This window comes from Lissotriton helveticus, chromosome 6, assembly GCF_964261635.1.
Source record: "Lissotriton helveticus chromosome 6, aLisHel1.1, whole genome shotgun sequence".
In the NCBI taxonomy this organism is placed as follows: domain Eukaryota; kingdom Metazoa; phylum Chordata; class Amphibia; order Caudata; family Salamandridae; genus Lissotriton; species Lissotriton helveticus.
The window spans coordinates 400,887,496-400,903,016 of NC_136067.1; the positions used below are offsets into that span (position 1 = coordinate 400,887,496).

Sequence of the window (15,521 nt, forward strand, 5' to 3'; positions counted from 1 at the left end):
AATGGGAGAATCTGTTGATTCCTGCCCCGCGTGGCAGGCTCCTTACAGAGGCCCCTGAAAAGTCGCTTTCCGACAGGCTTTTCATGTCAGAAAGCCGGACATGAAAAGACTGTCAAAAACGGACATCATAATCCAGGCGGCGGAAACGTCGCTCATGGGGGATTATGATTATTAACGGTTTCTAACTGGCCGACGGGCTCCATGAGCCCGTCGGAGGCAGGCCTGAAAGACCAGCTGGTTTACACTCCGACCGCCCACATCATAATTGGGTGATCGGACTGTAAAACTACCATGTCGATCGGTAAGCCTCCAACAAGCGGTTGGAGGCTTACAGACCGACATCGTAATTGGCCCCTTAGTCACATACATTTATTTACAGCCTGGGGAGAATTGGCTAGTAGATGCAATGACAGTCATTTTGACGAAGTATGCAAATCGGCACTCTTGAGGGACCAGAAATTCAAGCTGAGCGATTGTAGAAAGAGGCATATTGTCATGCCATACACCCAGCAAGTCAAAAGGGGTGTAGAGTGGACAGACACATGGATAAAAATACTCCAGGAGCAGCTTTGAAAATCAGAATCAGGCAAAGTTGAAGCAATAATTAATAGACCTCATATTTTGGGACCTTCAATGTACTCCTATCAGAGTGTATGATAGAAAAACAATGAGCCCATTTAAACAACAAATAATGAAGGCATATCAGGCATATCACTCAGAGTCTATCAACAGTGGCCAATTCTTGAAATGTAGCTGTCTAGTTGATCACACACAGGTTAATAGGACAGATCCTGCAAATCTGGAGGCGAAGACTGAGAAATTGCTAGTTCGAATCCTACTTTGGTGTGAATGTGGGAGGAATGGCAAAGTGTCTATCGATTTATACTGTATTTTCACACAATATGAACTGTAATTAAAACATTTTCTCTGAGATAGCCCAAGCACCAGCCTACAATTCTGCCCATAAAAATAGGGAGTATCTCTACTGCTCTGCTTTCTTGAGTAGTATAGGACTGGTATGTCTCCCTCCCCCGATCACAAAAATGAAACATAAAAATCCATAAAGGTGTCTTTTAGCTGGAACATTTTCAATTTTGCGCTTCGTGTAATTTTTGTTCCAATCACCAGTGGACAATAGTGTCTAAAAGAAATCTGAAAAAACTTAATTGTTTTGGACAAGACCAAGGAACACATCTGTGAATTACAGAGATTATCACATGGGATATGCATTCTGATGTGTACTGCCCATCATTAAACCATCACATAGGTATCGCTAACCATGTTTACCTCTTGTGCGAAAAGATGGAAGCTATATCTAGAACACTGGTTTAAATGCCTAACATTAAAATCTTTAGCTCTCCTCTTTAGGTAGGAAACAGGTGCCTGCCAGATGGTCTGGTTGAAAAGTCTGTGCAGCCTTGAAAAATATGAAATCTTGTGTTAACTTGTAAGAACTCCGAGATCTGACGGGCACTGTGGAAGGCAAACAACAACTGAACAAGCAATATTTTCTTCCAAACTTGCAAAACCCTTTGAGTAGAGAGGGTTGAAGAAGGTTTTGATGCTACGCAGCAAGTCTAAGATTAAACCAGGAGCCAATGAAATGAGGTCTGCTGCCTAAATCCAGCAATGGATTTAGGCAGTAGACCTCCATCCAGTTGGAACCACCCATGAATATATTGCTTAACATAGTATCTGTGAACTGTTTGACAAATATAAGGCACTGCTTGGCTGCCTCAATTGTCAATGTGTTTTTTTGGACGGACCTTTAAGAGTTCAACATAATACAGTGCAGAGGTAGAGTAACAGAGGGCCAAAATGATGTTGTGGTGGACAGGTGAAGGTCTATTTAGACTAATTACTTGAAATAGGTTTTCACCTATGCTCAATTAATGGCAATTACTGCGGCCTTTTACTTGTGGAGAAAAAAGCTTTGAAGACATGGCGTGGCAGGGGAAAAGGCAAGAAGATGCGAAGGCATCCCAGAACACCGGGACCAATAAAGTGAACTTATCTTTCTTTGCAAGAAATGGTTACAGCTAATAGAGCATGGGTTACCTGCATCGTTATGTGTATTCACGATAATAACAGCACACCAGGGTTTGGATGCGAAGGGGACATTAGCGGTGTGATTTTTTTTTTGTTTGCATCAGTGCCTACATACTTTTGATGAGGGTGAATAGTCTAAATCCTTCTTCACTCTACCGATTAGGATCGTCGATGTTTATAATAGTAGATGGACTTGACTGCATATTGCAGAAATAGTTTTACTCATTGATGAGTTCAACATGACTTTCCAGGTGTTTATATCAAGTGGAAAAACAACTACCCATCAGCATTTGCCAGAAATAATTTAGTTCACAGGTGAGATTGTCCGTTCCTTGAATGCATAAACTGGAACGGAAAAAACATGATTGAGGATGATGAAACCAGCATAAACGTTCTTACGAGAAAAAGACACTGTAAAGTCTCCAACCCAAGTCATATGAGTTACATAGAGAGATTCTTTTGAAAAACTACTCTAGTCTGAAATAAACAACCTAATATGCAGACAATTTGAAAACTATATTCCCCGCTGGGGAAAAATTTGTACACTCCCTCAGAAAGAAAAAAAGAACTCCGTAAATAAAACTGCTCAGTATATAAAACTTGACGATACCAATCATGTACTGATCTATCACAGCTGGTCAAAAAAACAAAGGGAAATATTGACATTTAATCACCCTTCATACAAGCAAAAATAAATATCCCCCATTCAGTCTTGATATTAGTCAGCATAAAAGAAACAGGTTATGCTGCCGATAACAGAAAATCCATGGGGGTTATGGAGGACGTGGTTGGTTTAAATACCCCCACCCTGCTGCCCCTATGGCGAACAAAATTCCTGAAGTGTATTACTCTAAAGACTTAGATTTTATCTCTAAACCAGATACCAAGTACATGTGTTTGTCGCCTGTGGTCAACTGTGGGTGGAATCAATGATTGCATCATAAGTTTCTCAAGCCTGAAAAAAGCAGCACAACCGCCAAAAGGTTAACGCCTGCCTAAAAGAATAAAACCATTCAAAGTGCAAGGAACCTCCAATAATTATGTATTCAACAGTAACATTTCTAATATGTTTGCTGCCTCTTAATCCACCTAATCAACAAGTAACTTATTTGCACCAAGGCCAGTGACATAGCTAAATAGATCTCTGCAGCTAGATCCTGCACCATCCTAGGTTCTGATCAAATCTCATATTCCGTGATGACGAAAGACTGAGTTGGAAGGGCAGTATTCTAATGCTAGACGCAAACCAATAAACTATTTTTAAGTTCACCATCAGGAAACTGACACCAGGTTAGAAGGACTATTGCACGGTGACCTCCTGAAAATTCTGTCAATAAAAAATAAAATCAATGGTTTTATGGGAGAAAAGACCACAGTTACTGTGCATTCCCAGAAAACTGGTTATGACATAATTATCAGATATTGTATCACATGGAAAACAAAAAGCCTTTTTCCTAAACTGGAGACTAAGGGGCTGTTTTTAAGTTGGTTGGTAATAGAGAATCCAAGGTGTTCTGGAGGAGGTGGATGGTTTAAATGCCTCCACTCTGCTCTCCCTATGGTGAAGAAAATTTCTGGTAAGTGGTTTCTCCAGACTTAGGGCCAGATGTAGGACACCAAATACCAGTCGGTAACAGCCGATTTCGGCCGTTATCGACCGGTATTTGGTGATTGAGATGTAGGGGGCCTATATTGTACAGAATCAGTAAATTTACCGATTCGGTAAATTTACTGATTCTGTAAAATACAGAATCGGTAAATTTACCGAATTGGTAAATCTATATGTAGGTGGCACTGGAAACAGTGCCACAGGCCCCTAAGAATTTGTTATTTACCATGTAATACTATTGCATGGTAAATAACGAATTCCTGTGTACATGCACATCCGTGCATGTACATCTGTGCCATGTGGCACACATACATGCCCTGAGGGCATGTATGTCTGTCACATGGCACACAAGCCTGAATCAGGGGTGCAACAGGGTGTCAAAGTGACACCCTGTCCCCCTTGTAAATTCTGTAATTTTACCAAATCGGTATTTGCCATGGATTGGAACCAATGTCAATTACCGAATCGGTAAATACCGATTCGGTAATTACCGAATGTTACAAATTCGGTAAAAAAAAAAAAATCGGTAAAAATACCTACATAGCATTTGTCGATTTGTAAATACCGAATCGGTAAAATTCTGTATTTACGAATCGGTAAATGCCATTTACCTACATCGGGCCCTTAATCTCTAAATCAGGCATCACGTGCATGTGTGTCATCTGCGGCTAACTGCAATTGGAATCAATTATTACATCATAAGGTTTTCAAGTCAGAAAAAAACAGCACAAATACTGCAAGGTTAACGTCTTCCTAAAAGAATAAAACAATTTAAAGTGCAAGGAATCTTACGAAGTCTACAATGATGGTAGCTAACAGGGAACGGCAAAGGAATGCAGCCAAACTGGGGATGTTGGTGTGCCACTGTGCCAAATGTTTCTTTTATGCACAGTACTTCGCTGAGAATTTATTTGGTTTAACAGCTTGCGGCAGGCTTCACAATCACTGGGCAATTCTTGTACTGGGTTGAAATGCATTACACATATGGCACAATCGCCTACATTAACAACTGAAGTTAAAGAAACAGATACGTTGATCAGTTATTGACAAGAAACGCATGAGCTTAAAACAATGCGCAAATTAAAAAGTAGGTGGAAAAAGAGCCCTTGGTGATGTTTTCACCTAAATTAATAAGTAAACTGATGTTTGGATACATCATTTGATCTTATATGATCTGTGGATGTTAACAGCACATTTTCAAGTTCGAATTCTTCCTAATCTTTTAACTTCCATCTGGCATGCCACTCAATAACATGCTATGGTGTCCTCTTCGGGTGAAGTTTGAATTTTGGAATTCCTCTGTCTGGGATTCTGCAGCACTTGTAGAAAGAGTTTGCAGAATTACAGCGCAGCTGTGTCACTTTAAAGCCTGATAATGCAAAGTCTGATAGGCACAATGCAAGAATGCGAGTAAAATATAGGACAGACTATGGAGTGCAAGATGTAGTGAAAACCCCCATTCTATCTTTAACTAAGAAGGCAAGGGGTCGTCGTCTCCTTTACTACATTTGCATTTGCAGCACAGCACAAATGGCGTTGCAAGTAAAAGAAAAGGCGATGCTACTAAAAGCAGTAGGCCAAATCCAGCGAAAATTCCCACTACCTAGAATAAAGAAAAATAAAGAATGATTACCTACAAAAAGAATTAAAACATTTCCTACTAACACAATTTAGCAGTAAGTGACAATTCTAGTTTACAGTGAATTAATATTAAACCAACATTTAGAGTGCTGAAGTAATACTATATTCTATCTCCAGTAGGCACCTGTTTATAGATGTATCACATGTAAAAAGATTGCTTTCTCTTGCCTACATTATCTTAATGGAAAAAGTGAAAATCCATCAGAAAACAGGGTTCAATTCCAAAAGGGTTCAATTCCAACAGTTTTCGACAGCCATCGGAAGCATGTCGACCAACTGAAAGCTTTTAAAATGTATGAATTTGTTTCCACAGAGAGCTACGACCCACCTGCAGCCAGGGCCGTGGAGCAGTTCTCAGATTCATCCTACTCCCACACTCCACTGCAGTGAGAAAAGCCTTCGGACCAATGCGATTTGGAGTACTTGAGAATTGAGACTTATCCAACTGAGCATCTTTTCCATTACAAAGGTAGCCTGGTTTACTTGGCCTAGCCTGGATGGCTATCTGACCATGAGACAGTTTGAGTACGTTTCCCAATCTCTAAGGTCCTGCTACAAATCATTTAAATACATTTCCCATTGACATACAGGAAGTTCATTCCATAGGTGCAAATGTTAAAGATTGCTCCTTCTGAAAGCATAAGAATAATTAAAAGCACCTTTTAAAAAAAGGAGAGGCCAGGCAGCAAACTGCAGCAGCTGGGCCATCAAAAATAAATAAGTACCTTGAATAAAAGGAAGGAGTACAGGGTAATCAATGTGGAGTAAAGAGGGAGCCAGCAGCAACAGGGTAATTGAGGGAGTATAGCGGGGCTTGTGGTGGGTTGGATAGGAGGAAAGTCAGAGTTGGGAAAAAAACACTGAACGGGATGTATGAGATGCAACCAATAAGCTGGGTGTTGGGGAAGAAGGGAGCAGGACCTGGAGCAGGGACTTGAAGGAAGAAGCACCGCATCAGGAAGAGAGCAAGAAAACAAATGCACCCTCATGGAGTGTTGACAGAAAAAGATGAATGAGTTTCCTGAATGTGAGAGGTGGAAGCATAGTGAAAGTTATCCAATGAAAAGAATGGTAATACAACTATGCTCAAGCAGAGCGACAAGAACGGCAATGAAAGCCATTGAATAAGAAGCAATCAAAAGACAGGAAAGCCAATCTGCAGTAAACCGACTCGAATCCCACTATAAGTATAAGTACTGTAGACAACAGACAGTTAAAAGCAGTCTGTAGGCAAAAACAAAAAAGTAGCAGTGAAAGGATACAGATCATACAAGCAAAAGGAGCATAACGAAGGAATGCTCTAGGGGCGGCACAAAAAAAAAATAGGGAGAGAAGAATAGGGAGAGAAGCCACTGAATCAGGAGCATGGAACTGAGAGACATTACGGCCATCCAATCATGAGTAAGGGACGTTGACCTTCAATGTATTAACTAGGGTGAAAATTCTGTAGCCGAAACCAAAACAAGCACAGATATAAATCACTGCATAAAATTGATTCTTTGAAATGTTTTGGAGTCATGCAAAGGTCTGGGGGGCTTTGGCACCCTTGCGGTAGAGACATTTGATTAATTCCCTGTAATGGCAAAGGATCCGGGTTTGATGACACCTGTTAGCTAGTGTTGCCACATGTAGCTGATTAGAAATGTCTCAAGCAGTACAAGCAATCTTAGGGTAACTACAGACAACCACATAAACACTAAAAACGTCTGCAATTAAGAATTATGCTTACATTCTATAAACATAATAAAAACAATCTCATGACGATACCCTGAAAGGAAACACTGCAAAAGAAACAAAATCAATTTATAAACAACTCTAAACACTTCCAATCCTTTAGCACTGGTTATTAGCATTTTTGGTTTGAGAACACAGCGCTTACCTGCGTCCTGTGCCAGATGACAGAAGCCCGAGAGTGGCCTAATTTATTTCGACATGGACCTTTGTCATAATGTATTAGAAGGAAATCATCCTACAAAACATTTAAAAACATACATACATTAGAAATTCATGAAAATCGAGTAGTCGTTTGTCTGCGACGAAGGAAAGTGATATTACAAAGAAAAAAAACCAGATTAAACAATATTGCGGGAGCCGCACTCAGCTGTCTAGTCAATAAAAGTCATGCAACATCAGGATGTTTCTGCTGGGAACGGCATGGCATACTTCTCTATTGTTTATTGTGTTCTTCTAATGCCACGTGTTCTTAGGTTCAATTATGAAGAGAAAAGAATGCTCTTTTGTTCATAAACCCCATGCATGTTACCTGTATATTTTTCTTACTGCTACTCTTTTTTTTTTAACCCAATAGAACTAAGAAGAGCTAAATTGAAAGCATACTTTAAGATTCTTTCATTTGGTATAGCAGGAGTGATTACACTTTACGTTTGGAGAAATTTTACAAACTTCTGAAAAGCATGTGAAAGCAACTAGTCTATGCTTGAAGAAATAGAAAGTAGCATTTCTGATTGTAGTACCTGGAATTGAAGAATAAGTTACTTACCTTTGGTAACGCATTATCTGGTAGAGACAGGATCTCGCAGCAGATTCCTTACTTTTGAATTCTTTAAATTATTCCCAGGCGCCAGACTGAATCTGGATTTAATTTTTTCTTTTAACAGCAGTACGTGCTTCGGTAGAGGGCGTTGTGCGACTCCTTAGTCGCGGCGTCCACCGGATGTGACATTGACAAAGTCCATATAAGCCCTCCTTGATGCGCTTACGTCAGTTTCTTTAGTGACTATTTTCCACACAAAAAAACGCATAGCCACTCATGGAAACTGCTTATGGAAACAGAGTACCCAAAAAGAATCTGCTTTTGATAAAATGTTTACATTTTTCTTTTATTTATTTAAATGAAACCTTATGAAAGGCACAGGAGTGCGCAATAAGGGAACTGATAGACAAAAGAATCAACCAGTTCGTAGAGTGGAAATGATGGGTGAGTCGGCAAGGAATCTGCAGCTAGATCCGGTCTCTTCCACATAAAGTGTTACCAAAAGTAAGTAAAGTATTCGTCTGAAAGCGACATTTAGCCGCAGATTCCTTACCTTTGAATTAGATACCGAAGCAATACCATCTTCGGAGGAGGATCTGCGAAGTAATGCCACAAAAGATCCCCCGGTAGGACTAACTGGCTTATTATAAGAGAGAGTGACTGGCTGTCAGGAAGGTAGGTCAGGAAAAAAGACGCATCACCAGAAATATTATGGAAAACTCTACGGAACCGAAGTCCGAAACAATGGAAAAACATGAAAAGACACCATGGTAAAAGAATAAAGAGGTGCTGGAAAGAACAATTCATAAAACCATTATACTACAGAGTTCCTCCAATGGTAGCCGGACTATTAGTGGACGGGGCTGAAGTGTGGTATATAAATAAATAATACCGGATCTATTTTTGGATGAATGAATGAATAACAGATAGCTCAATAAAATAAGAGTCAAGATTCGAGGTAGTAGGAGTTTTTGCAGGTTTATTACAGCATAAGGACAGGACCAGGACAACCTGCATAGGAATAGGACAATAAGGCCCGGCAGCTGCCGGGGCTGGGTCTGGGATGAGCGCGCTAACTTTTAATAACAATACATTGACTTATATACATAGCGCAAACACATAGCATTACATTGCAGTAGGTGTAGCAGTGGGTGGAGCAGAAGACGTGACGCGTAGCAGTCGCGAAAGATAACAGTGAAAAGAGGTGTAACTGGGCGTATACATAGACATGTGGTGCAAACGTAACAGAATATGTCATGAATGGGCGGAAACATAGGAGGGGGCTACCTAAGGAGCCGGGACCTCTAACCTAATGGTGCGCGAAAACTGGCAATGACGTATTACTAGGAGAAGCTGGGGGCTACGAACTCTGTGCTAGGAGCAGAGACTAGAGTCTGGAGGGTCGGAACGACATGTACCTAAACCCTATCTGGTATCTGATGTTTAGGGAACATGTTGATATAAACTAGGAGTCATGAGGGGAAAAGCTAACTTGATTCTAAGACTGGACCATGCATTATTCTACATGTAGTGCGTGATGAAGAATACTAAATGACCATTAAATACAGTATTTCTCTAACATGGAGACGAGGAGGCTAGACAATGACGGAAACTATTGATGCAGTTCAGTAGCTTAGGAATGCAGAAGAGGAGGACTGAACTGATAGCTGGAACTATAACATACTTTTGGCAGACTCAGAGGCAGAGCCAAGCTGCACCGGGCACTGCGAGGCAGGAAGTAAGTGAAGGGTCGAGGATACAGGTGGGGGCTGTATCGCTCCTCAGCGAGGCTTTCAGGAGACAGGAGCTGAATCCAGGGTCCGGGCCCTTTTGAGGCCTGGAAACGGGGACTTTATAATGGAATAACGTGCACACTGGGAGACGTGGCAACATTACTTTACATAGGCCTGATATTCGTAGTATTCACGAGGACTGGAAAATGACATACCAGAGGTGGACACAACTGTAATTGCGTCATTAATCGGACATGGGGAATAACATATGCATATTGGTCATGCACACATAACATATGATGGATGAGGCGTAGGGACACAGAACATGGCAAAATTTACTTTTCCACATTCCCTCCTTGTCACTACGTTTCCATCAGGAAACATCAATTTTCATGATACCATCTATCATTTCATACAGTACCATTTGCTCGTCTCGAATTGTCTTGGAACGGGATTTAGAACGGGGCTTGGGACTAGGAATACAAGAGGTAGCACACATGCTGCAAATCGCAGGGCCACATTGTATACAGAGGCAGCAGCTAAATACGATCGCTACTGCAATACTTAAAAAGGACAGGACTTTCCATCCCCATGCGGAAATTATATTCCAGAACCAACCTGACCATGTCCAGGTGCCTGGATCTTGATGTAACAGATGGGCAATTTTATGGAGTCTGGTTATAGCTGAATAAACAGACGGCGCGTTATTTGGAATAAAAATGCAGCAACTAGATCCGATGACTCTACAGGCCCCGCCCCTATCGGCCAGTATGACGTCAAGGACGAGACGATTTTGCAAAACGACAAATCTCATAGCAGATTGTTCTTCGGTTAGGTTACCTAGAGCAGAGGCAGTCTCATTTACTACAGCTTCAAGGGTTCTTGTTAACCTACGGATCAGTTTACTATTCTGGACAGGTCCTACAAAGAAGAAGAAACCTTTATTGAAATCTGTATATTGTTCTAGAGTAGTTTCAGTATAATCGACAATTGGGGACTCCCTTCTATGTCTAATGTGTACTAGATGTGTGTTTCTGTGATAATCAGATGGAGCTAGGAAAACAGGTGGCAGTAGGAAAGCAATATAACAGGTTCCCTCCCAATCGAGGGGCAGACGGACATATGCAGTTTGACCACAAATAAAATAAGAATGACGTGAAGCTTTGAAAATAGATTTCCTACTGTCACTATACTTGATAACAGTAGTACACTCACTATGACCTACATGTACAGAACCATAATTACGGACACATAATTCGCCTTTGACAGGTAGTACTGAAATAGCAGGTAAGTCTGGAGTAGTATCAGACTGAACATTCAGGACCATGAAATTCGACGAATAATTACCTAAATTATAAACTTCATTTTCTAGATCTAAACCTGTTCTGTGGGGAAAACCCTGCTTGTCTGGAAAACATGTACTGTTAAGAAAAGACATATCTGTTGAGGACGACGTTAACGTGGACCATGCTCCACATGAACCATTATGTGAAAAAGGATAAGGAAAAAGTGGCAGAACTCCCTTCGGTGTCTGGAAAGGGGGGAGTCGACCACACACCCAACAATTAGTGGCATTGCTGGTCTGGTGTGAATAATGTAACATACGGATAAATGTGTTGTTGCGCATAGCGAGGCGGTAAGAATATTCGTGAGGAGGCAGATCACTAAACGTGTGCTCTACTGTAGCATTAGCAGACATATTTACATGAGGAACTGGGAAATACAGATAGAAGGCATAACTGGTGCAGGAAATCAAAATGCTGATGAATAATATGAAACTTAGAAGAACGATACATCTGATTGAACCTTGACTGACTCTCTCATTATGGGGGTCTATTTTATACATGTCAGAAACAGTCTAACCGTTTCACCTAGGGGAGGACTTATACAATCAAACTGACTGACTTAGTTTACTAGACCTGAGCTTTAACTTATACTCCTGTTGCGGAGTTTTCTCTAACAAGGGAGGGGTTGTAATAATGTCTTTTGCGGGACAGTCCTTGAAAACAATGTTTTGGCAGTCCTTCGAATCCTGGAAATCCTTGGAAATGTTCTTGGAGACGGATTTCAATCCATTGAAAAGTTTTACATGAGAAAGATGGACCCACCCCTTCCTGCCTTCCAACTTGACGGCAGTTCGGGTGGTCAAGAGGACCTGGCGTGGCTCCTTCCAACGTGGTTCCAGCGGACTTGATCTGTCAAAATTTCTGATCATCACTAGGGAGCCTGGAACGATCTCGTGCGGTGCCACCTCGGTATTGTCTGGAAATGCGGCGGCAACCTGTGAACGACATGAGTTGAGGGCAGACATCAAGGAAGCTAGGTAATCTGTCAGCATATTACATGAAACATCGGTAATACTTCGGGGTCTAGGAGTACCCCACATGTTAGGGGGGCGGCCGAATACGACCTCGTACGGGGACAGACCTGATCTGGAATGTGCGACCATGCGCATATAAAATAAAGCGACTGGCAGAGCTACTAGCCAGTCCACACCTTTGTCTTTACAGACTTTTGCAATACGGATTTTCAGGGTCTGATTATGTCTCTCGACCAGACCGGCTGCTTCAGGATGGCGGACACAATGAAACTTCCACTGGTACCCTAACAAAAGGGAAACGTGCTTCATGAGTTCAGATGAGAATGGCTGGCCGTTATCAGAATATACGACTCTAGGGAGTCCATATCTAGGGAAAAATTCACGAACCAACTGCTTGGCAGTGGTCGCGGCTGTGTAATCTGGGACTGGATATGCTTCTGTCCACCTGGACAAAGCGCATACAACTACAAGGACATACTTGAAACCTCGACATCGCTCCATCTGAATATAATCCATCTGGAGGACCTCAAAAGGGTGGTCAGGGGGCTGGAAACCACCTTGTTCCACCGGGACACTTTTACCTGGATTAAACTGACAACATATCATACAGGTACGGACTTTCTGCTTGGCTGCAGCTCGTAAATGCTTGTTGAACCAAATGTTCTGGATACTGTCTAACATAGCTTTTTCTCCTAAATGTGCTGGACTATGTGCGGTATTGATAATGACTTGAACCATAGAATCGGGGAGAAACCATGTGGCTCTACCCTTCGTTAACCATCCTTGATCTGTCTGGACCCCTCCTTGTTCGGACCATTTCTTGATTTCATCGGGAGTAGCATGTAACTGGATATCTATGACATCTTGTGTAGGGTCCTTAACTGTCATGCATGTAATCGGATCTGGAGTATGTGTATTGTTAACTGGAATGTCTGGAGTCTGTGCTGTAAGCTTGGCTGTGCGGTCTGCTAGATCATTACCTTGAGAAATAATGTCTGTAACTTTCGTATGTGCTTTACATTTCATGATAGCAATAGATGTCGGTAAATGTATGGCATCTAACAGGGCTTGAATAAGGAGACCATGCTGAATCTTGGTTCCATGAGAAGTCATAAAACCTCTCTCCTGCCAGAGCACTCCGAAGTCGTGTACAACTCCGAATGCGTAACGTGAATCTGTGTAAACATTAACTTTCAGGTTCTTGGCATGTATACAGGCTTGTGTCAGAGCGACTAGCTCTGCTGCTTGAGCGGACAGGGTGTCAATACGGTGTGTCTCAATAACTTCGGTGTCAGTAGTTACTGCATATGCGGCGACTAGTTCTCCTGTACTAGTTCTCATACATGAACCATCTACATAAAGTGTCAGGTCGGGATCTGGTAACGGAATGTCTGTCAGGTCTTGTCTTGGCTTTGTCGTAATGTTAACTACTTCCACACAGTCATGTGGATCAGAATTTGAATTAACTGATGGTAACAGTGTAGCAGGATTCAGAACGTTGCAGCGTCTAATTTCTATGTGTGGCTGGAACAGTGTCAATTCATAACCTGTTAAACGTGCAATTGTCAAGTGCTGTGTTTGTGTTCGGTTTAGAAGAACTTCTACTGAATGCGGGACTTGTACTGTCAGGGAATGTCCTAAAACTATGGAATCACTTTGTCTGATAGCTAGTGCTGTGGCTGCAACTGACTTGAGGCACGCAGGCAACGCCTGGGCGACTGGATCTAATGTGCTCGAAAAATAAGCACAGGGCTTGTATTGTCCTGCTTGATCTTGTGTAAGAACAGATAATGCTGTACCTTCGCGTTCAGTAACGAAAAGTGTAAAAGGCTTACTGTAGTTCGGTGTGGCTAGAACTGGAGCTTGACATAGGGCTTTCTTTAACTCGTTGAAACTAAGTGTATGTTCAGATGTCCAAGGGAGGACAGTCGATACGGCTGCCTCCTGTGTCGTTAACTGTATCAGTGGCTTGGCTAGAAATGCATACTGGGGAATCCATTGTCTACAATAAGAAGTAAGGCCGATAAAGGCACGTACCTCCTTCTGGGTTCTGGGCTGGGGAAGACTCGCTATTAACTGGATACGGTCGGGTGTCAACTGCCTACCCCTCTTGGACAGCAAGTGTCCTAAGTATACCACTTGCTGGACACAGAATTGAAGCTTCGAAGGTGACACCTTGTGCCCCATCTCGGCTAGAAAATACAGAACTGTAAGGGATGCTCGCTCGCAAGCACGTTCGGAACGGGCTGTGATCAGTAGATCATCGACATACTGGAGCAGGGCAGTGTCAGTTGGCATGTGAATATTGTCTAGTTGTCTCTTGAGTGCTTGACTGTAAATACTAGGACTTTCTGTGAAACCTTGAGGAGCGCGTGTAAACATATAGCTCCTTCCATTTAAACAAAATCCGAAAAGAAACTGGCTGTCTGGATGAATCGGAACACTAAAAAATGCATTCTTAAGGTCTATGACAGTGAAGAACATGGCTTCGGAATCAATGGCTGTTAACAGGGAAGAAATATCTGGGACAACTGGGTACTGAGGAATAATACATTTGTTAAGCTCTCGTAAATCAATCACTAATCTATATACTGGGGGTGCATTCGGATCAGTACGTTTCATGACTGGAATGATCGGAGAATTGCATACATTGGAGTCAGTTTCTACAACTACTCCTTGAGCCATGAGCTAGTCAATAATTTTGGATAAGGCTGCTACAGCCTCAGGTGGCAATCTGTACTGTCTGATTCGTGGTAACACTACACCTGGCTTGAGAGTCACACGATGGGGTGTGATTTGCATGTAACCTACATCAGTTGGACCTTGCGCCCATAAGTGCTGCGGAACATTAGACAATCTTGAATCAAAATCTCGTAATACATAGTGACCCTTAAAGTCACGTAGGAACAGACGTATTCCCTCTGGGGAACAGCAAATAACTGCACCTAATTCTTTCAGTGTCTTAATGCCTAATAGATTTTCTGGACATGACTTAGTAAGTAACAGATCAGTAGTACGGGACAATGGACCTACTTCTAGAGTGACTGGCTTTGATATCTCGTTAACGATGGGTTTTCCTGAAAATCCAAGGGAAACATTTCTTGAGCCTGAGAGCGGAGCCCCTGGAACTTCGGCATGACTAATTGTGGTCCTACTTGCCCCTGTATCGATCAAAAACTTTCTGTCTTTCCCTAATACTTGACTGTGAACATAGGGACCCTCTTGATCTACAGGTATCTCGATGAGAGGCAAGCCTACCTCCCTCTCTAGGCTGTTTCATGAATATGGCTGGTACTCTGGATACTCGGACTGTGCATACTGGTACATCTGCGATGTAACGTGCTGTGTTGCAGCAATAGGCTGCGGTGCGGTAACTGTCTGTTGTGCATTCTGTGACTGAGGAATCTGTGAAACTTGTTCTTGTCTAGGCGGACGTGGTCTTTCTTTAGTCTTACCAGTAGCTATGTTATGTTTCAGAACTGCACACTCGTTTATAAAATGACCTGGCTGTTTACAATAATTGCAGTTCCCTTTAACGGGAGCTGCAGGATGACTGGCTTGATTCGGACCCCTCTTCTGACTGTCTTGAGGAATAGATTGTGCAACTAGCACTTTCATTTTCGTGTCTTTCATACGTTTTCTCTCGTGTTCTTGCTCTTCCCTGATTCTATTCTG

The 15,521-nt window shown here is 42.0% G+C and overlaps 1 protein-coding gene across 1 annotated transcript in view; it reads right to left on the bottom strand.

The window, feature by feature from the left end:
* Window positions 1–2,132: 2,132 nt before the first annotated feature.
* Window positions 2,133–15,521, bottom strand: part of RNF144A (ring finger protein 144A) — a 160,686-nt gene continuing 147,297 nt past the window's right edge. Inside the window, exons 7-8 of the mRNA XM_078647844.1 lie at window positions 7,179–7,268; window positions 2,133–5,261 (exon numbers count right to left, since the gene is read on the bottom strand). Coding sequence (XP_078503970.1) covers window positions 5,130–5,261; window positions 7,179–7,268 — 222 coding nt within the window. The 3' untranslated portion in view covers window positions 2,133–5,129. The remainder of the gene's footprint in view (window positions 5,262–7,178; window positions 7,269–15,521) is intronic.